Source organism: Harpia harpyja, chromosome 9, assembly GCF_026419915.1.
Source record: "Harpia harpyja isolate bHarHar1 chromosome 9, bHarHar1 primary haplotype, whole genome shotgun sequence".
NCBI classification, from domain to species: Eukaryota; Metazoa; Chordata; class Aves; order Accipitriformes; family Accipitridae; genus Harpia; species Harpia harpyja.
Window position 1 is genome coordinate 21,564,215 of NC_068948.1, and position 22,730 is coordinate 21,586,944.

Here is a 22,730-nt window from a genome sequence, read left to right on the forward strand (position 1 = left end):
GCTGCGTCTCGCCCCAGAGGTGGGCAGGGTGGAGACAGAGGAGACAGGGTGCCTTTGGGTCAGGGATGGGGGGGGGGAGGGCCCGCAGCAAAAGCACTGCCCACCTTTGAGAGCCATAGCACAGCTCCAGCACCCTGGAGTTGTCCTGTGTGCCGTCAATTCTTGTGGCAAAGGTGCACGACCAGCTAATGGGACAAAGAGATGATGGTCAAGATGGTCAAAAGATGAGTTGAAACAAACAGAGGTGAGTTTTAATGAGTCTGGCTACAGGGAGCTGTGGAAAGGAGAAGCCTTGGTGAAAGCCGACTGCCTGCTACTTGAGCCATCCTGTTTGCTGATGGTTCCTGAGAAGCTCCTGCTACAGGAGCAGAGATGTGTGGTCCTCCAAGCTGTATCTCCCATTTGTGCCCTCCCAGAAGGGCCTTTGCACAAGGTACAGTTGGGGAAGGAAAGAGCCCCTTTACAGCAGAATCTGTGAAACCACAAGAGAATGATACATTTTTAAGTGAAACCAACATGGCTTGTGGAATAGAACAAAAACTAAGAAAATCGGGTAAGAATAGATATCCCTTCTGAATTTTCTAAGGGGAAGAAAATAATCCATTCAGATTCAGAAGCTCCAGCATCCCCTACAAATACTTGAATGTCTCCGAACTATTCGCCCAGAGCACACCCACCCTGGACGCTGGACCCTGGGGACAAGGGAGTCCCCCAGCAAGACAGCACCCATTCGCCTACAGCATAAGTGCGCTAGCATTTCCGCTGGAGGTTTTTAGGCTTCTCCATCACAAAAGCAGCAGTAATTTTTTCCCAGCTGCCTGGTGGGACATCCCAAACTGTCCCACGTGGAGCTGTTACGGCACATCCCGGCTATCCCAGGGAGGGGGACAGCCCAGTGGCACCGGGCCACCTCCCCTCTCCTTCGGCCACCCGCTGCATCAGGAAGGAGGGGAACTGGCAAGCTGGAAAAGGAAAATAAATCTCCAGATAATAGCAGCTCTTCCAAAGGCGATTTCAGGGGCATAATTCAGGCTTTGTGGCTTCCTGTGAGGGGCCAGGCACAGCCACTCTCGCTGCTGTAAGCAGCTTAATGCAATAATGCACATTTTTTGGCTCAAACATCTGGCCCCTCTCCAGCCAGCCTTACAAAAGCAAACCTCCCTGGTCAGCAGAGCAAACAGGCAATGACGGCGCAACCCCAAGCAGGTCCTGCCCCCCCCCCCCCCCATCCCAGAGCTCAGGGTGAGACCTCCCCCATAGCCCAGGCATCACCCCACTTGCATGCACAAGGGCTCATCCCTGCTAAGGGGGCACAGCCAGCACCCATGGGTGATGTTGGAGTGGCCACCACCCCTCCCCCTGCCTGCTGGCCAGGGGGCCACCAGGCCCCCCAGCCTTTCTTCCCCCCTCCTGCCCCAGTTCCCTTGGATGGGCACTGTGGGATGCACCACAGGGACTCACCAGTGATGCCAGAGCAGCAGCGATGCCAGGAGGAGCATCCCTCAAGCATGGCTTGGCTGGGTGCAGCTGGGGGCTGCTGCTCTTTCCTGGGGGGAAGCAAAAAGGGGAGTGGGTGGGGAGGCCAAAGCACCAACACCTGGGGAGGGAGGAGGCTCCTACAGAGCCCAGGTGCTCTGCGATTTGGGGGAAAAGAAAGGGGGAATGGGGTGCAAAAGGGTAGGTGGGGGAGGAAAGGAGAGAGGTGGGAGGGGGGAAAGGGTCGAATGGACCCTGCTGAGGGGTGAATTGGGGGGAAAAAGTGGAAAATAAATAGGTTTTACCTGGGTTTTTTTAGAAATAAAGCACTTTGCAAGCAGTGAGGGGCCGGCTGCGTGGTGGGAGGGTGGTTGCCCGTGGCCCTGACACCCCCCGCTCTGTCCCCCCCCGCCTCTGCCCGCAGGTCCCAACACCTATGAGGATGCAGCCGCCTACATCCAAGCACAATTCGAAAGCAAAAACCGCTCCCCCAACAAGGAGATTTACTGCCACATGACGTGCGCCACAGACACGAACAACATCCAGGTGGTATTTGACGCTGTCACCGACATCATCATTGCCAACAACCTGCGGGGCTGCGGCTTGTACTGACCCCTGCGGCGCAAAGCAACTTCTTTGGTGGCGGTCCCGGCGCCAGGAGAGAAAAGAAACAAAAAAATAAAAAAAAACCAACGCAACCACACACAGACACACACAGACACACGCGCGCGCGGGAAAAAAAAAAAAAAGGTGAAACAAAACAAACAAAAAAACAGATCGAATGAGAGAAAAAAAATCGTAATCATAATCATGCAAGTTGGTAAATAAAAAGGCATAAGGAAAAATTATATATATACGTATATATATATATAAAAAAAAAATCCACACCCACCTTTTGAGTTTGTCTGAAGGAGCTGTGGGCAGACCCCATTCCCCTGGCAGTCTCCAGCCCTCCCTCGCACCGTCCCCCGGTGTCACAGCCTGGGGGGGAACCCTGGGGGCTGGGAGGGCTCTGCCCGGCCCCACCACCCCAGCAGCTCCCGGGGGCATCCCCCCTGCAGGGCACTGGTACCTGGCTGGGGGGGAGGGGGGGCAAAGGGGCATGTCCCAGGGTCGCCCCACGGCGAAAGCGGGGCTGGATCCTGCCCGTGCCCCTGCCGTGGCCATGCTGGTGCTCTTGAGCAGGGGGGAGGCTTCTCCTCCCATGAGTTATTTAACCATGGGGTTTTATTTTTTAATTATTATTATAATAATTAATTACAGTGGGTTGGGTTTTTTAAAATTATTGTTGTTGTTATTATTATTATTAATTATTATTATTTGCAGCATGGGGAAGGCTGGGCTGCCCCGCCTGACCCCGCCCCCGCCACTGCCCCCAGCCCGGGCGAGCTGCTGCCTCGAGAAACTAGAAGATACATTTTTAAAAAAAAAAAACGGAGGGGAAAAAATTTAAAACTCCCCCCTGGCCATAGATCGTAGCCAAAAAGGGAAACAACAACCGCAGTAGCAACAGGAAGATCTTTTCCCATGTCCCATCGTGGCTGTTTTGGAAGGAAGGCTGCGGTGGGAGCATCCGCCCGCCACTCCCTCTCTGGGGTTTGGGGGTTTTGGGGTTAGATTTTGTTGAATTGCCACCCTGCTTTAGGCCAAAGCCCTCACTAGCTGGGAGCCGGTGGGTTTTTTTCCCCCATTTTCTCTCCCTTCTGGTTTAACAACTCCCTGCTCTGAGTCACCGCTCACTCTCCAGGTTCGTATCCAAAAGCACAGCTCGGCCACCCTGGACAGGCTTCCTCCCCTGGCCCCCTCCTGCGGGGCCAATTGGGGGGCATCGGGGAGGGTTATACATACATATATTTTATTTTATCTTCTTTTTTTGTTTTGTTTAGGGTATTTTTTTTGTTGGCTTTTTTGTTTGGTTTTTATTCATTTTTAACTCTTTCCAGTGAATGCTTTTTTGTGCTGCTTTTTTCTTGCCCCCCTCCTGCCCCAGTCCTCTCTCCCTTTTAGTGAGTGGTGTTTTTTCTCTCTCATGTGGGGATGTTTGTGCTGAAAAAAAAAAAGGAAAAAAAAGAAAAAAAACTTAAAAAACAAACATTAAAAAAAAGCAAGAATGACAATAATTTAAAAATTTTAAAAACACACACAAAACCACAAAAAATAATTTAAAAAAAAAACAAAAAAAACCCAAAAATCGAATGTAGTGTTTACATTGAAGCCACCGTTTTCATGACCAATCCTTCATCATTTCTACTTTGATTAGTAACCAGACGTCTTCACGGTTTCACTTTTACGAGTTACCTTTGCTGAAGAAAAGCAGTCACACCTGTTTAGAAGAAAATGAATAAATAAAGAGGAAGCTACAAAAAAAAAAAAAATATTATATATATATATATATAAAGCGCCAGGTCTTTCTAAGCCTTTCTATTACCAATCAGTGAGGTTTCTGTGATATATTACACACTGCCAATCTCTTTCTCTGACTAATGGAAAAATTCATGTGTAGCTCAATAAAGAGAATGTTTGTCTGTACCCCGGGCTCTCCCCTCCCGCGCCTCTGCCTGCTTCTTTCCCCCCTGCGCCTGCCTGCCTCCTTCCTAAGGGAGGAAGAAAAAAATACTGAAAGTCACATTTTGGGGGGGCTTTGCTGCCAGTAGCACAGGCAGGAGGGGCTGAGCTAAGAATTGGGTGCAAATCTCGGGAAGGTGGTGCATGGAACCCCTTCCAGATGGCTCAGGTTGCTTCAGAACACCACCAGGAGCAAAAATTCCCTCCCCCCAAGCAAGAAAATATTTTTCCTTCTTTTGGAAATGCAAAGATAGACATCAGCGTGAGTCCTTCAGTTTGAGGCAACATCAGAAATCCCACGAGAGGCGAGTTTTTCCCCCTAAGATAGAGGGGAAGGTTTTCCAAGAAAGTTGAGATTTTCTCCCCACTGCAGGAGGAATTTGAGGTTTGTTTGGGGGTTTTGGTGGGTTTTTTTTGGATTCTCCTTAATCCCGGGACCCCTGGCTCCTGTACACACTGGCGTTGGGCACCGTGATGGCAGCTGGGCCACCCGAGAGCCTGTTGCCCCTTGGTGCAGCTCTGGCACAGGGCTGGTTTCTCGGCACCGCGCTCGCCTTCCCCTCCCGAGCCGCAGGGACGCTTCCAAACCCCGTGGGACCACACAGCCCACCAGCAAACCCATAGGGAAGGTTACCCAAACAGCCAGGACCCCCCCACCTCGGCTTTACGCCGGACCACCCACCGAATGTCGCATACCCCCAGCCCGCAGAAGGGAAGGCTGGTTAGAAAAGCCGCTGTCACGCAGTGGCATCTCCTGAACAACATGGTTTCTTCGAGGTTCCTGCTGTTCACAGCGATCCAGAAGTAGCTTGTATTGGGGCTGGGGAAGTCAATCCGGCTTCTCCTCGGATGACCTCCCTTTCCAGGGATGCTGGAGCCAGCCAAGAGGCCACCGCTGGTCTGTGGGCTCCTCCACACAAACCAGCCTTTCATGGCTGAAGGAGGTCATTTTGCAAGTGCTGCAGGCAAGGTTGCCATCCAGCGGCTGGCCAGGCCCCGCTCCCGAGGGAGCAAAGGGAAAAGCTGCCGGGAAAAGGTCAGGAATCCAACCAGAGGAGAAGCTAAGACCAGAAGGAAGCGCCCAAGAGTCTCCAAAACATCCCCGGCCCTCCTTGGCTTAGTTCCAGGAGCCTCCCTCCACCCATGCATGTCGAGCAGCCCCTTTACTCCTCTCTATTGCAGCCCCAGCAATTGCAGGATCTTGGGCAAGAGGGGTTTAGGCAGGACAGGCTCGCAGCATTTTCTCCTTCCCCACTGATCCGCTGCTGGGCAGAGGACTGGGTTCCACAGCAGGGTCCCTCAGCATGCAGAGAGAGGGCCAGTAGCCAAGAAGAGCCGCTTTACCAGTGCCTTCCCAGGTCCTTTTTTTGTAGTGGTGCAATTTGGGGTGGCCAAGACACCACACAGCTCACAGAGCACCAGAAGTAGGGGGAGGTGCTTTGTGTGCACCACTGCCGGCCAGCTAATCCCTGGGGAACCAGGGGCTCTTCACCTTCTGTCTTTGAAGAGGAGGAAGGAAACCTCTTCAGGGCATCGCGCTCCCTCCCCTGGAAGGTGGGCAGCCTGGGAGAGGACGTGCCAAGGCAGTGGAGATCTTGCAAGCCCAAAGCTAGGTCAAAATCTGTCCCGGCTGCAGGCATCTCCTCTGCTAAGATGAAGCTGGGGTCATTTTGCATCATCGAGTACAAAATGCATCATCACGTTCAAAATCTCCCAGGAATGCAGCAAGGAGGAGGAACTCAAGGAAACCCAGAGCCCCTGAGGAGGATTTCTGTGCTGTCTTCTCTCCTGTCTGCACTCCCAGGGGTACGTCAACTCTGCTGCTTGAATAAAGACCCAAACTCTGTACTGTTTACACGTACAACAGCTCTCATCCCTTCCAGAGCTGCCAGACCGTTCAAAATTCCACTTTATTTTTACAGTCCCTCCAGACACTATTTCTCTTCCATTTCCATGTTCACAGCACGACTGAATTCCGGTAGCAATTACTGCTCTGCAACTCAAGGGTTGGGAAAATGTTCCTACACCTGGTGTCAGGCGGCTGAGCTCCCCTTCACCACGATAGAAAGGGGGAACCGAAGGGGACCAAAGTGCAGGCGCTACATTTACAAACCAAACGCATGCCAGGAATACGAGAAGTCACACTACAGAAATTTCCAAACAATTTCCAACACTGACCAAGATTTTATTTTATTTTTTAACAATAAAAACAAAACAGCTGTGCTCTGAGCAAAACCAAAGATCTTAAAAAAATTCTTTGAAGTTTACTAATAGCATTGCAAGGTAAGGCTTCCCAAAGAGTTTTACTGAAATAAATTATTTTCACCTAAACATCGATGCAACTCCTCTCATTAAATTCACCTCCAAATGTCCTAAAAACCAACAGTAAAAAAAGTTACCAACAATTCTAGATAATACTGGGCTCCTTCTAAAGGACAGTGATACTAGAACTCACTCTTCAGAAGTTTAAAAATTAAGTCACTGCCATGTAAAATTCAACTATGCAAGCTAGCATCAGCGGCTCCAAGTAGATCTCGTGTCAAAAGTTCTTTAGAAAAATCAGAAGTTAGCAGGTTGGGCTGCAGCCAGCCTAAGGTCCAGCTGCCCCAACTCCTCCAGTCTTGCTGAATAAACTCGCAGTGAAGTTGTGGGGTTAAAAATGAAATAACAAGCACGATATCGGAGCTATCTCCATGAAGTCTCATCCATGTTGCTCTGGAGTCCAGAACAGGCAGGTTTTTCTATCGTACTCCCTTGGCTTATGGTAACACTGAATCGCAGGGGCTGTAACCTTGCCTTACACCCCCTCTTCTTCACTTGATTCCCCTCAGTCTCTCACTCGTTTCTGGCCATAAAAGGCAAAGGAAAACAGTGCACGCCTGGGGAGTGAACAGAGCCAGACATCTGCCAGTGCAGAAGAGCCCAGCAACGGTAAACAAACTATTTTATGCTGGAACTGATGTGAATCGGTGCTTTGCTGCACAATTCATGAATTCAGTTTTCTCTGTTATGTAGCTAGACAACGTCCATCCAGCCTGAGAACTGACTTTCCAGCAATGCTACCCTAGCCCTTCGTGCTGGTCTATGTAATGCCCTTCACTGTCAACACGAACAGGGACTGAAGAGTGGGCGCCTGCTCATCTAATGCAGGGTTTGCTGCAAATTTCTAAGCTTTCTTCCCTCTCGGAGTAACTCTCCCTGATCTTGAGCTGAACATGCCAGTGCCCTTTGTGACCTACACCCACAGCTGCCAATTTGGAACACTCTTTCCCCAGCCTCTGCTGTGCAGTCAGCCTAATACCTCATGCTAGCTGCAGAAATCATGCCCGTGGTTTAGAAATTGCCTTTTGTTTGTGGAGGGGATCAACATCACATAGAAAATATTACAAAAAAGGTTAATTTGTCAGCTGTCCAAACATTATTAGACCACATGCTTTATACAGCAGAGAGGCAGCCAGCTCACTCGACAGCACAGCTAGCTGAACTCTGAAGAGACACTTTCCTGCTGGTATAGAAAGCGCGGGGGGGGGGTTGTATTTAATTTATTTATTCAACATTGCTCACAAGGAGGAGGAAGGAGGGGCAATGAGCGCTAAGAGTTCTGCTGCATCTGAAGTCTCCGTTCAGCAGCAGCAGCGAGTGTCCTGCGACGCAGGGTGACGGGATCAGCAGACGCTCCCTCAGGCAGAGGAGAGGGCTTCTCTGTAGTCAACTCCTCATCGGAGGTTTTGTTTAAATAACGCCTGCAAGAGGAAAAAGGAAAAGATGGGTAAGCAGAGCCCACCTCATTTTGGCTCTGGAAAATACTTCACTGGTCCATCCATGAAGTAAGGGAGGGTGCAAGGCACACCGAAAGCAAGAAAATACCTTGATAAAAGCGCACACAAGCTACATACTCAAAAAAACCCAAGAGCCCATATAACCTACGATCGACTTTGCAGAGTTGGTAGAAGCTCTTAGTTTTTGTGCAAGGTCCTCAGGCCTGTGGGAGAGAGCCAGTTCTAAAGGTGTGGGCTCTACTTTTAACTCAGAGCAATTCACCGAGACTGCAAGTGAGTCACTGAATCTCTACGTCCCTGTTATTCTACCACTTGTAAGACGCTGGCAGTGTCTACCATACGAAGTCATTCGCTGATGGCAACAAGTAAGCGTTTGACAGAAGGGGCACTAGGACTGCAAAGTGTAAGGGAAGGCAAAAATACAAGGAAGCAGCTGCCAGAGTTGACATCCCAATGAATTTTTACACTTAGTGACAAAATATAGTGGTCTGCAATTTCACGGCTCTTCAATGCAGAAAGGGAACCAGTAAAGCAGAAAAACAAAAACACTTTGTCTCCCTAAATGACATTTTTTGAACATCAAGGAAAAATTATTCCAGGAGCAAGCCTATTTACAGATGAACTCTTAAAAGGTGTCATACCCCCAGTTATTTATATGAAGGCATTTCAGTGTGGAAAAAAAAAAGAATGTAGGTAGCCTGGTAACACCAAAGGACGCATAAATCAGTGTAGTTTTTGTAGACCCTTTCAGTAGTCTCCCTGCGATACAAAGGAAGGGACAACATCTGTGACAAATGCTGAAAAGTTTTCTCTACATCCCTAAAGCACTTTTTATTCTCTATCAGCAACTGGATGCTAGTAAAGTTCACCAACATGACTGGAATGCATGTGAAAAAAGTTAAATTCTACCTCTAACACCTATTACTAGTTGGGCTAAAAGAAATGGTTAAAAGTTGGCCACTCTTTCTTCAGCAGCATTGACTTGCTGGTCACAAGCTCCTCTGGCGTGCTTTAGTAAATGGTCATCTGTCAACTCTACGCTGCTTTGTGCTTAAGACATTCGTTCTGTATCTGGAAAGAGTGGTGCTCGACAGTAATTTCAGCTGCAACAGCACAGGCACTGCGGGCTGACACCTATGCCATGAGATAAGCTAAAGATGACTAGAGGACTCAACACAAGTAATGTGTTCTCAGGACAGGCTCAGACTAAAGCCCAGTGAAGCTGGAGAAACCTCCTCTGATTTCAAAGAGCTTTGGCTCAACCACTTAGGAAGCTGTGTACACATTGGGACACATGACACTATTTCAGAATTGGGTTTATCAGTGACGGTTGTCTTAACCAGGATCCTGAGCCTGCTGTAGCAGATGTATTCATTCCTCCTACTACTTTTTGCATCAACCCAGGCTCTCAGTGGTCATAATACATTTGAAACCCATTCTGGGGGACTACAACCGAGTGGCCGGGCTGGAGTTTTAGGAAGGAACATACTTTCGAGCTTGCTGCAACAAGTCCTCCTTCCGCTGAACCAACATACGCTGCCTTTCATCAGCTGACTTTGAAAAGCGACTTCCCCTGGCCTCAAAATCTTCTGCTTCACTAGGCTCTGCTTCCATTTCGCTGAATTCCACCATTTCTTCCAGTCTTGAGTTGAGTTCAAGTGGCACTCTCTCAGTCTAAGAGAAAAGGAAAAAAGTCGTTAAGTCTTTGCAAAATTTGCTATCAGGGTTTCTTTGCATCAAATCAACAAGCTACAAAGAACTGTCATTTTCAGAGCCATTGGAAGAAACTAGACTTTCACCTGCTGTACCCAATTCCCTTGGGCTCCTTCGAAAACCCCAGCCAAAATACAGAACAAAGCTATTTCAAAACGTGTTCAAAGAGCCTGTATACTGTATCTTTTATGCCATGTTTGAAAGTAATCTCAAAGACAAACATTAATTACTCATAATTAATGCTCTATGAAAATGGAGCATTTGAAATAGTCAGATTCTGCAGCTGACTTAACAAGCAATGCAACAGTAAAGAGTGAAAAAGCAGAAATCCGTATACTAAGGAATGAATAACAAATGTATTTGCCAAGAGGATGTGTGCTTGAGAAGGGAATTAATGAGGCTTCGGTTCACCGGGTGCTGCAGCACCCAAATTATCATGTATTTGGGCTGCCGGAGCAAGGCTGGCAACTGTCCCAAGCATGGCCTGTCAATAAAAGAAGCTGGCAGCCCTGCACATAGTACCTTTTCACCCTTGACAGCTGGCTGACAACACTAATGTGAAAATTGAGCCAATGAATGATGATGCTGGTGAACTAGCATAGGTGAAACAGCCTATCCTGATCACATCCTGTCATATACGATCAGATCAGCTCTACGATGGAAAAGCAAGACATTACTAAGCACAGTAGCGTCAAGAAACAAATCACCTCAATGAAGGGCTTAAGGCTTTAGCCATCATTTGGTATCCCAGAGGATTACTCACACAAGGAAGCATCAGAGAAGTATTAAAGTCAGCTCCTACCACCTAGTTTTGGGCCTTTGGTATACCCACCGCAGGAGCCTCGACAGCCGGTTATGTGGGCACTGCAGGGGGACCGCTGCTCAAGTCCCAACAGCCCAGACTCAGCAGCATCACAGCATGCAACACACAGGTTTCAGCAGCTGATGTGCAAAACAAGTTGAGTCATTCCAAAGCCCTAGAGACATACCAATAATGCCATCTCCCCGACGCAACGCCTTCAGAGAGCGAAAACCAAGACAAATGTCACTTCCCATCAGCTAGGTGAACCAAGCAGGAATACCAGGGCCCAGGCCAGAGCAGTACAAACACTGCAACCTCCAACACAAGTATATGTGTTCAGCCTATTTCAGCAAAACTCCCAGCACGCTGGAATTTACGGAAGGGGCACTGTTAGACTGCCTCAAAGCAATGCCACATTCAAGAGGACAAAGAAAGAGCTCCACAGAATGACCTCACAGATCTTACCCAGTGCTAGAATGACCTCGGCAGACCCAGAGGAACAAGTATGGAGCAACCTGACTGCTGCTTCCAATTACCACACAGGTGGACATGGAAAAGGGAAGCTCTGTTGGGTAAAGCAGTGAGGAGGGCACTCATTATGGTTGATGTTCAGGCAAGATCACTCCCCCCCCACTGCCCCGGACCATTTGTATCAGAAGTTGCAAGCCAGCTCACCTAAAGTTTGGGGGTTTTTTGTATTGTTACAAAGATGCAAAAAATCAGTACCCGGAGCCCATTCTTCTATCTGAGCATGAGAGTGGTTACTGAGGAGGTTTTAGAGACAAAAATATCAAACCTAATTGCAGTAAAGATTATGACAAGCCTCAGTATAACAGCAGACCTCAGATGCAGAAACCTATACAATACAGAAAGTACTCCTCCTTCAGGCTCTAAGAGAAAAAAGAGTTAGTTTCATGAAGGCCATGGGATGCCTTAGAAGTGTCTCTAAATAGAGTCACCAACTACTTAAGCAATGATAATAAACTGGATTCTCAAGGAAGGGGAGGGCAAGAGCTGCACCAGGCAAGCTTCGGCTTTTTAACAGCAGCTTACTAGTTAGGTCTGAGCAGTCCTACCCAATCTCCACCCAGGATTACAGAAACAGATAAACACACACACACACACAAATGTGAGGGATAATCTTTAAATACATTTTAGCACAGGAAAATACAAGCTTGCAGAAAGTAGCTACAGCTGCTCTGGGATCCCTTCTTATAGGGAGTAACAGCAGAGTCAAAAAAGAGGGGAGGGAAAGCAATGATAGTGATGGAGAGGGAGCGTGTAGAGCATTATGCACAATGCTGGAAGCATTAGCATTTCGATGCACAACTGGAGAAAAGTATGTGCACAGCATCTTGCTAAGTGTACAGGCCAGGACTGTTAGAAGCTGTCAATGTTTAGAGCATTATCTCACAAACCTTTAACACCATTTATACCATGATGGTGCTCAGAGTTGTCTCTCAACTACCCTGACATTATGTCAGCACTGACACCCCAAAACCATAAGCTACATCTGGCGGGGGAAGAAAAAAAAAAAAAAAAATCAGTCATTATCTCTATCTTAAGACCTTTGGATTCTAGATGGAATTAAGTCAATATGATGTATGGCACAGAGGAAAACCAACGCTACTTAGGAAGAAGGGTGCTTTTATTTAAGCACATTAGCTCCCCTAAGAAGTGTTACTTCCAACAAGCAGAGCTCCAGTGGGTCTGCCACTTGCTGTTGGAGAGCTACAAAGATCCCCAGTGTGTATGTTGATTTTAAAAAATAAGAAAAGAGATTAAAAGCTTGTAAAACTTACTCTAAGGCTGCAGCACAAAGCAACTACAGCTGCCACGGTCTCTCTCAGGGACTGTGTCATAAGGTGTGAAGTTAGATCTATTCACTATTTGGAAATTCAAGTCTCACCCAGAGGAGATGATGATGGCTTCTTATGTCCCTTCCTACTTGCATTCTTAAAAATCAAGCGCAACCTGCTGAATTAGCTTGTTTGCTGCTTAGACCTTTCCACACAGACAAGAGTTTGACTGACTACAGCAACACATTCTTCTGGCAAGAAGAGAACATCTACAATACACCAGGTACTCAGTTAAAAAATGAAAGCAAAATCAGAGACACAAAAGTGACGGGAGTTTCCTAGAGGAAAAACACCCCTAGGCTCCCAAGTCTTCTCTGCACAACAGAAATACTATCAATAGCAAGGAGGTAAGCAAGCTTGACTCCTAGGTAGATCTCTGTGGCTACGTAACAAGGGTGATCAGCTTGTTTGAAGCCAGCCTAAGTTAACACCAAATGCACAAAGCATTTATGAGGCAGGAGGAGGACAGCAGCAACTGGAGCTTCCACAATGCTACCCAGCAGCAAGTTTCTCTCAGTGCACGGCAGTCTCAGTCTCCCACTTCAGCCTTTGCCTGTGAATCCCATTGGGCACAGTAAATATCCATCCGGGAAAACCTGCGCAGAGGCCACCAGTTCAGCCCACACACACAGCTACCAGCAGCCCCACTAAGCTGCAGGTAATTCGTAACCATTCACGTACCTCCAGGCTATCACTGTGCTATTCTACAAAATAAAAATACATTCTCCATCCAAACCGCCACTCGCTCCAACACATCATTTGAGCAAAGTGCTTAGCTGTAATTCAAAGCAAGAAGACGTCACTATTAGAGAGCACGTGCTCAATGACATGACGTATGAACACCACTCCCAGGTTTTTCAAGTTCTGGAGAAGGAAGGACAGAGACACAGGCAGTGCCAGGCAGGAAGGAAGAAAGGTGAATAGCAACACAATCATTCAAAGTGGGATCTGAAGCCAGTACCAAGCTAAGGAAAACTAGTTAGATACCATTTGTAGAAAGAGAGGTTTCACTCATGAAGAACAGGGGAAATGCCACCAAAACCTTCAAGTTAACCCAAAAAGTTACTCAAGAGTTGCTAGACCCAGATCAAGATTTTCATTCCTGCAGTTCTGCATCTCCAACCCCAGGCTCTTATCAAACACCTGTACCAATCCCCACCACCCCTTCTTCAGTCTCAACTGCAGTACCAAATCAAATGAAAGGTTTTTTTCTGTCTTGCAACCTGCTAACAAGGGAAGTGCCACACTTCAGTTTCAGGTGAGTAACAGGTTGGCTATTTAGGTTATTAAAGGCTGCAGAGGCAGAAAGTCAGCTGTCTCACAAGTTCACTCTCTTTCTAAGCCAATGGAGAGGGAGGTTTATAAAACAGAAACCCTCATGATTTTGCTACTACAGTCAGCGGAAAAAACAAGTGGAATGAGACCTTATTCTATTCGCAGGCTAATTTTTTTTCTTCCTGGCACATTTTAGCTAGCACATGCTGCTTAATAAAGCCCTTAGTGAAGAACAGCAAAACCCATTATTGTGCTTTATATGTAAAAGGGCTGTTATCTCGTGGTCCTGTTTGTATGCCACTCCATTCACACCAAAGCTCCCCATGCCTTCAAGTCCCTTCTCCAGAACACAAAAGAATTCTTGTACCCAGAAGAGAAAAACTACTCATTTTAAGGGAAGTGTCTTGAGACATACAGAATGGGAATGGGAAGAGGAAGGGGAAGAGCAAAGCATCCTGCTCTTCATATTCCACAGATGAGCACGGGCCTGACCAGACGTGAACAGAGAGATGATCTTTTTCTGTTCTTTGTATCACTCAAGAGCGCTTTCCTTCACGGAGGAAAAAGAAAAGCACACACGATAGTTCTTTACAGGGGCACCATGCTGAAGTCTTACTTCAGTTGCCTGGCAGTGTTAGTTCTGGTGTGAAATGCAACCAAGGGCTGCCACCAACCTGACCCGGTATGGAACCAAATGCCTTTACCTATTCATGCAGCTTCTAATTGTGCTTTTGGCCCATTTTTATGCCAAATTACCTGGGTGACAGTTTCAGTATCCTCCTGATCAGTACTGTGCCGTTCCACAGAACTGTTCAACGCAGGTCTAATGCTATCTGCACGCTGAAATGCAAACATCATGGGTTTAATACAGTGTGTGAAATGGCAAAACAAAAACAAGCTCTTTGAATACATTCAAACTCTGCCCTCTGCAACGTCATGCGTTATGTTCAATTTGGAAACAGATAAGTTAGCAGTAAACAGAATGCTCTGTGCTGAAAGAGAATTCTCTCTGCTTCCCCACATGCAGACTCCAGATAACAGTACTATCTGATGTGCACAGAACCAGAATTCGATATTCTTATTAACAGAAACATTGTCCCCAGACTGCTTTATTGAAATCTGCTATCACTAATTAAGAACAAGGCATCATTTTGCCGACTACTTTCTTTGCAGAAAACCTTCCTAAGTGGTACAATTCAATTATCTGTCAGCAGAGAAATCAACTGGAAATGTTCTAAAGGCTCTGCACAAGAGCGACTGAGAAGAGCTGCTTTAACTGAGCAAATATTTGTCTCTCATCTAGCTAGGATATTTTCAATATATTTTTGGTACATGACTGAATATACTGCATTTACAGAGATTTAAACGAAGAAAAAATAAAATCTGACTTTTTTTACCAGAATTTGGCACCATATAACATGTTTGAGACTGAACAGACAAGCACTTCATGCATTCTGCAGTCTAATCACATCATCAGGGGCAAGCTATAGGGCATGGGTGATAAACTCTGACTTTCCTTCATAAAGAAAATACCCTGTTGTCATGGTTTAACCCCAGCTGGCAACTAAGCACCACACAGCCACTCACTCGCTCCACCCCAGTGGGATGGGGGAGAGAATCAGAAGGGTAAAAGTAAGAAAACTCATGGGTTGAGATAAGAACAGTTTAATAATTGAAATAAAATAATAATAATTTGTAATGAAAAGGAAAATAGCAAAAAGAGAGAGAAATAAAACCCAAGAAAAACAAGTGATGCAAATAAAAAACCATTGCTCACCACCGACCAACCAATGCTCAGCCTGTGCCCGAGCAGCAGCGCCCCAGCCAGCTTTCCCCCTAGTTTATATACTGGGCATGACGTCACATGGTATGGAATATCCCTTGGGTCAGTTGGGGTCAGCTGTCCCAGCTGTGTCCCCTCCCAACTTCTTGTGCACTCCCCAGCCGCCTTGCTGGCAGGGCAGCATGAGAAGCTGCAAAGTCCCTCACTTACTGTAAGCACTGCCCAGCAACAACTAAAATATCAGTGTGTTATCAACATTATTCTCATCCTAAACCCAGAACACAGCACAGTACCAAGTACTAGGAAGAAAATTAACTCCATCCCAGCCGAAACCAGGACACCTGTATTACAAACGGATAATGCTGGAGCACACCTGAGACCAATCCTAATACATTAAAAGGCCTTCTTCTAAGGGCCAGAGCAAGGAACAGACACATATACCTCAATCAATCACACACCACTGTGAGACATTCCAATTGAACTGGAAGTTGCAACACGGAGGTATAACATATACTAGACTGCCAAAACTGGTTTGGTGCTTCCAACTGCAACATCTTCCTACAAGTAAAATCTGAAGAATACTACTGCATTAAGCTAAACTGGATTCACCAGGGCTTCAACGTACCTCATTCCCCTCACTCATTATTAACAGGCTCAGTTCAGTGGTAAGTCAGTCAGTCAGCCATTTTAGGTGCACAGTCTTATGACTTACCTGTGTGGGGAAAGGTACCTGGATGCGCCCTTCTAGGATGTTGTCAGTGGTGATCTCTACAGAACGAGTTAGCTGCAGATCCTGTAGAACTAAATGATACGGAACCTGAGGGAACATCTCCTGAATCTGATGGGCCTGGAGAAAGCAAGGTTTATACAGTCAGTATCAGCAGTAAATAAAAGTTAGCTGGTAAGTATCTCAACAAAAAGAGATTTAAAAAATGAACAGCTCAAAGATGCTGTTTATGATATGATAACCCACACACAGAAAGAAAAACAAGAGAAAGAAAACTCATGCTGGCAATGACTTACAGGGCAATATTTTGACTCCACTGAAGTCAATAGCAAAACTGAAACTCCTATGGAGACACCACATGGTCCTGAAAATTTAGGCTCCTGAACAGTTCTTGTAGATGCACAAAGGTTTCAAAAGCTTCCCAACCCTCTTTTTATGACAGCCTTTTTAATAAAGATCTATACAAAATTCACATGAGTGACTGAAAGTTAGATCAACACTGAAAAAAAAAAATAAATTTTTTTTTCTTTGTCCCAGACGGGTTCCAAAATGGTACTGGTAAGGACAAGTGGAATAAGTTATAATAACCTACTCTCTCCAGCCAGCTTGCCTACAAACCAGTTTAATAGGGTCTGAAAGCTCAAGTAAATTAAACTGAGTTGTCAGGGAACTGATATTACTGAATTTCAAGTTACTTAAATAATAACCAAATTAAATAGATAAAAGTAAGAGGGCAGACAAATAATACGCTTTTAGAGTCCAACAACTAGACTTCATTAAATATTAAAATCTGTATTTTAACTAATGCTGAAAGTTACAGGGGAGAAAAGAAGGGTGGAAGGAGTTTTGACAGCAAAGCAAAAACTACGCACCAGCTGACAGTAGGTTCAAACACAAGCAACTACAGCAAACCTAACTCTCCATTGTACTAACCTGTGACCAGAACAACTGATGTAGCATTTCAGCCTCTGGCCTTTCCCTCGAAATACTTCCCTAGGTTTTTATTCAGTAACGTAACAGAGAATTTCACTTTTCTATTAAAAATGTGTAACATTTTAGTAGTTTTCTAACCTGGGCCTTCCCATTAAAGTAGGCATTTTAACATAAGTTGCTACTGTACTTTTAATAATACACAATGCTAAGAAATCATTACTCATCCTTAACAAAAACCCATTTGTGTCACTGTGTCCAGTAAAAGAAAAACTAAACTGACCTTAGATGGAGAGCTCCTGCATATTTAACTAGTAAATCATCTGCCAACACCTTACCATTCCCTGCCTGCCTTGCCTCAAACCCCCTAAAAATTGTGGCCTTATCCTGTTGAGTCTCAAACAGTAGTGAAGGCTATGGGAGAGATTTCACATTCAGAAAATTACATCACTTTCATGAGACACCTCACTGAACACTTAGTAACATGCTATAGCACACAGTAGCTTTAAGAACTCAAAAGAGACAGCACCTCTCCAACTAAATGAGTGTGTTTCATGGGGCCATATCCTTCTCTTTTTGTACTACATTAGAGTGTTTATGTATGAAGTCAACAAACCTGGGATTTCATCCTCGACACTGTTATCATCATCATGAATCAGCAAGAGTTGACTGTGCTACAGAAAGCCCCATCTCACACTGACAAGACAACCAGAAACAGCTATCTTGGAGCTTAGTGCTATTAAAAATAAATACTAAAAAAATAAAACCTATAGAATGGGTTTGATCAGTTACCACTTGAAAAACAGGTAAATTCTCTGGTTACAGACTCACACCCTTTGCTACTGCAAGTTGTGAGTGAAGATAAGTACTGAAAAAAAGCTAAGTTGCACTAAGCAAGCTGAGATAAAGTCTGCCTATCTACACAGAAAGTCCATGTAATTTTTCTCCCTCGTTTACCTACCTCCAGACCTGTTTTTATGTTTGCACATTTGAACCAATATATAGCCCTAACTTCACTAAAATAAAGCTTCTCTCACTCAAAAAAAATAGCTTTCACGTAGCATCTATACACTGTTTTGCCTTCCCCATTATGTTCTCCTTCTGCATGTACCTCCTTCCCCCCCCACACAATACAAACAGAAAAGCTGAGGTGCAAACTATTAAAGCAGTCTTACCATAGCATTAAGTTGGGAGTTGCTGGCTTGTGCAATACCAAGGATGTTTGTAGTATGCATCACTTCTACTGAAAAACTGGGCAGCCAGCTGGCAATTCGAGAGCCTAAGAATAAGAAATCACCAAGAAAGTCAAGCAAGAACATGAGGTTCTCAGCAGGCGAAGTACTTCTACATGTATTTAACATAAGTCTTCATACTTCCACAGGGAACATATGGGGAGTTCTGCAGTGCAATCCACCCCTAAGGTCTCCCAAATGCGGAGACGGGCTGGAGTAAATCAGTAACTGCTGGTAGTCTCTTCAAACACAGTCAGTGGCTTAACAATCTGAGGGCTAGAAGAGGATCAAGAAAACAACACATCCTTGTTTTCTTGTTTTAATGTTCCCATTAAAAGAAAAATTAAAATAATCCAGAGCCAAATTCAATTCTAAAATACATGAATAATTCCAGTAATTTTACTAAAAACAGGCCAGCTTCTAAACAGGCTGAATCTGGTCCCAAAACGGGTCACCTATACGTGGCTGGCACCACTGAGAAAATATTACTATAAAGGGACACAGAGTAACCGAACAAAGTGACTGCCGCAATTGTGTGCTTAGGCTCAACAGAGTAGGGCACATGGCTGGCTCCCTCCTCCTTCCACGTTTCCGTTTAAATAAACACAGGGTTTGCTCTGTGCCACTTCTCCTTCTACCTCCACAGTAATTTTGCGGGTCTCCAAGCCACAGGAGAGCACTGGGGAGCTCAGCTATCAAAAAACCAGAGTGGTATTCTAAATATAAACGTCCTTCAGAGACCTAAAGCACCCCAAAAGTGGGAGCCATGCAAGAAGCTATCAGCCAGTCTCAGTGTACCTAGAAATGTCTGACCCTTCTCTGCCCATTACTGTCCTCCCACAATCTCCAAAGATTGCAAAACAGAGCACAGACGAAGAATGGGTCACTACGTAAGTTTGCAGCATCTCAGCTACATCATGGGAGCTCCACAAGGACAGAGGCCAAAGCAGAGTATTCGCACCAGTGAAACCTACTGAGAAACAAAGACTGACATCAAAAACCCGGGAAACTGAGGAAGACAAGCACACACCAATACCAAAACTATAAAAAATCCTGGAAGATAAGCAGCAGAAACTGTCTATTTCAGAACAAGTTTGTCTGCACACACAGAACTCATCATGGTCTGAAATCACATCTGCTTTGTGAGTACTTATAACACACCACTGAAAAAACCAAAACATGTAAAACTGTTCCAGTTACATGATTCCTTCTAAGAATAAGCTTCTGCAGACTTCTGCACCTAACCAAGCATTGCAAGTTTCTTGTAAATTGAGTGGCAAATGGACTTTTGACAACCTCACATTAGCTAGGGGATAGGGGAAAGATCAACTTTTAGACTGCACCACAGAGGTTTTTCTCCTCTTTGACTGTCACTGATTAACCACCACCTGGTAACAAAATAAGGCACATGAATTTTCCATTCTGCTTGTCCACATAGCACACAATTAATAAATGCCAGTATTAAAGCTGCTACCCACAACAAATCAAGAAAAAGGGAGCACTTGTACAAAATCTTTCAAGAAATCTCTGTAGCTCTGGACAACTTCAGAGACACGGATCTAAGCTCTTGCAAAAGAACCATAAGAAACATATACGTGTTTGACAAAGACAAGCAGAAGCACGGTTTAGGTTTCAATTGAAGCATGGACAGAATTCCTTTCTATAGAAGGATGTTCCCTTCGTTTATTTGGGCAACAGCATCAGATGTCAAATCTGCTTAGCTCACCGTCAAAGTGGAAGAAGTGATTGTGCTGGTTCAAGCGTGGTCTGCCTTCTGCTACTGCCACAGGGACTAGGTTCTCATCCAGATTTTCCCTTTGGTGATCATCCCTCACATGATGGCTGTCAGTGATATTAAGAGACATTCTGCAGGTGGGGCAAGATGTATCTTGTTCCAGCCAGGACCGCAGGCATGAGCTGACAGGAAAACAGTAATATTATGGTGAGCTTGCAGCGTTTTTCCAAGACATCAGTATCACGAGTACATCAAGCAGCTGTAGCACATTCGGTACAGAACATCAACACATAGACTGCTCAGAGATAATTTTTGAGGTATGCGTGATGAGCTCCTGATGACTCTGGCATAGGTTTCTTATTTCTTTCAGCTGAAAATACTCAAGTGTTCACTTTTGATAAACAACCATGCATATTTATCACAAACTTAAAACACTCTCCAAGTTTGTTGTCCGTCTCACTCAGAACAAGCAAGTTTTGCCTGGAAGGGGAAACAAAACATTTCTCTTCTCTCACCATTCCCAACTGAAAAAGGACAAAAAACAACTGGACAAGTATTTCAAATATACCGATACATTTTCATAGCAGTTCTGCCAGTGTGATGTGGCAATGGCACCTCCAAAGTTTTTGAAGTATCTTTTCAAAAATATCAATACCCAAATCACCACCAAAGTGAGCACCATTCTGGGATCCACCTAAACAGATATTATTAATACTAACCAGTACTGTGCCATTACAACCTTTACTTAATTCTGAACATTCGCTGTCTTGCAGAAAGTGAGAAGTGTTTGAAATGCAGGTTTAAATACTTGCAGCTGTGCCTACTTTTTGATTCAGACTGATATGACCCAGTTGTGGTATTTGTTGGCATGTTAAACCTAATTTTCAGTATGGAAGAACTGAATTTCACAGAACTGAACATATCTCAATATTACACACTTGCAGGGTGGGGGTTTTTTCCAGCAGAAGCTCTCAAAACCCTTTAGAAAGGTAGAGACATACAAAAAGGTCAAATAAACCTGTTTCCCAAATTGTGTACTTGCAAATGGAGTAAAGGCACAGATCACAGGTTTGGGCTGACAGAGCAAGGAAAAAGCCCTAATTGCAGGACTATAGCAAAGTCAAGGATACAAGCACTCTGCACAATTCCTGAAGCTGTAATGTATAGACATATTGCCAAAGTGTTTTTCATCAAATTTAAATGGAGGGATACACAGTCTTCAGAAATTAGTGATGGGTTTCCCAGAAACAACCAAAGCACTACAATAAAAATCTACCATCTTCCACCACCTTGGTCATCAGCACAGCCAGCACATTAGCACTGCTGATGCTGTCCAGCTTCGTCTCCATTACTACAGCAAAACCACCCTGCCTGCAGCGAACTCAAACCCCTGCTACAGTTGTACTCAAAAGGTCACTTGTGAAACACCTGGACTGACACAAGCTACCACCATGCTGCTGCTCCTCAACAGCTCAACCACTGAGATGCTGGAACAGACACAAACACCTCTCACCCTGCATCAGCACTAAGCCCTAAAGGCTTGCAGCCATGGTTATACCCATTTAGTACTGCACAGGCAGAAGGGCTCAGTCACCTCTAGCCCTTCAGTATTAGGATGACTAACAACAGGTCAAGGTCAGCAACATTTTAGAGCAGCAACTGCTTCCTAAAAGATAAAGGAGAGAGTTTCAGCAGAGCTTAAAAGATTCAGACACCCACTCCCATTAAACTTCCTTAATATTTAGGCACAGAGCTGACCTCAGCAACGTGAATCTTTCCTGCCATCCTCTCTTCTACTCCAAATAAATGGCTGTGAAAAAAAAACCCATATAATTGAGAATGGACACAACATTTAGCCTGTTGGCAAAATCACTAGGCTTTTATGAGGAGAGAAACCATTCTTAGGTTGTAAATAGGGTTATTAATTACATCTGGTTTTATATGCAAGCATAGGTCACGCACTGTAACATGTTCCCTCCCTAAATGCACCAAGGAGGTAAGTGTAACTTAGCTTCAGAAAAAAATCCAAAAGGATCATTCTAGATACAGAGAAAACAACTTTCTGAAGAGAGGACCCTGGGCTTCTCAAGTGCTCAGTAGGTGATTAAATATTCATATGATTCAGTAGCATTGAAAGAGGAGTTTCTGCTACGGAGGCACATTATCTCATTAGAGACTTCTTGGAACACAGATAAATATTTATGGCAAGGTTTGTCATAAATGACAACAAATTAGCACATAGATTATAACCTCTGGTTTGACGCTTACCAGAAAAGTAAAAAGCTATTTGCAGAAAGTAACTTGCTCATATGACACCACAGGGACAATTTAACCGACCATGCATGTTAATCACATGGCACTTCAGAAACTCCTGATTCAATCCCCATATCTCCTTTCATTTTTTAAGCACAAGCATGAAAATGTAAGCACTGCTACAAAAGATCTAAGAAAAGGCGCATCAAGCTCAGCACACTGTCTCCACAAGCATCTGCTACTATTCACTACTGAGTGAGCGTAAGAAACAGTATAAAGAGAGATCCTTTGGCCAAGAGCCTCCCAGTTGCAACTACCAGCTAGTTAGGGACCTCTTCAGCTAATTTGGTTAATCTCTTTTACAGCCCTGATGGACTCATCCCCCCATGAAATCATATAATCAGACCTGGCCTCCACAACTGTCCTGGAGGACTCATCACCATGCAAGGATGCACTATATAAAAATATTCCCCATTTTCTCTTCAAAGTTAGTATCTGAAAGGTACTTAAGGATCTAACTCCAATTTTTCTTCCTCACCTGAAAATCAACATACCCTCATGGAAGAGGTGATGCATAGGATAAAGGAAGTGGGGAAAGAGT

The 22,730-nt window shown here is 45.0% G+C and overlaps 2 protein-coding genes across 3 annotated transcripts in view; one reads left to right on the forward strand and one right to left on the reverse strand.

Moving 5' to 3' along the window:
- GNAO1 (G protein subunit alpha o1) overlaps positions 1 to 4,005 on the forward strand; it is a 154,819-nt gene extending 150,814 nt beyond the window's left edge. The window contains exon 8 of the mRNA XM_052796096.1: positions 1,901 to 4,005. Coding sequence (XP_052652056.1) covers positions 1,901 to 2,088 — 188 coding nt within the window. The 3' untranslated portion in view covers positions 2,089 to 4,005. The remainder of the gene's footprint in view (positions 1 to 1,900) is intronic.
- A 2,200-nt stretch (positions 4,006 to 6,205) lies between these two features.
- AMFR (autocrine motility factor receptor) overlaps positions 6,206 to 22,730 on the reverse strand; it is a 30,534-nt gene continuing 14,009 nt past the window's right edge. Inside the window, exons 9-14 of one of the 2 annotated variants that reach the window (XM_052796234.1) lie at positions 19,868 to 20,058; positions 18,085 to 18,188; positions 15,965 to 16,099; positions 14,226 to 14,309; positions 9,310 to 9,494; positions 6,206 to 7,784 (exon numbers count right to left, since the gene is read on the reverse strand). In XM_052796234.1, the coding sequence (XP_052652194.1) occupies positions 7,634 to 7,784; positions 9,310 to 9,494; positions 14,226 to 14,309; positions 15,965 to 16,099; positions 18,085 to 18,188; positions 19,868 to 20,058 (850 nt within the window). In that variant the 3' untranslated portion in view covers positions 6,206 to 7,633. The remainder of the gene's footprint in view (positions 7,785 to 9,309; positions 9,495 to 14,225; positions 14,310 to 15,964; positions 16,100 to 18,084; positions 18,189 to 19,867; positions 20,059 to 22,730) is intronic. The other variant, XM_052796235.1, reaches the window with a different exon arrangement.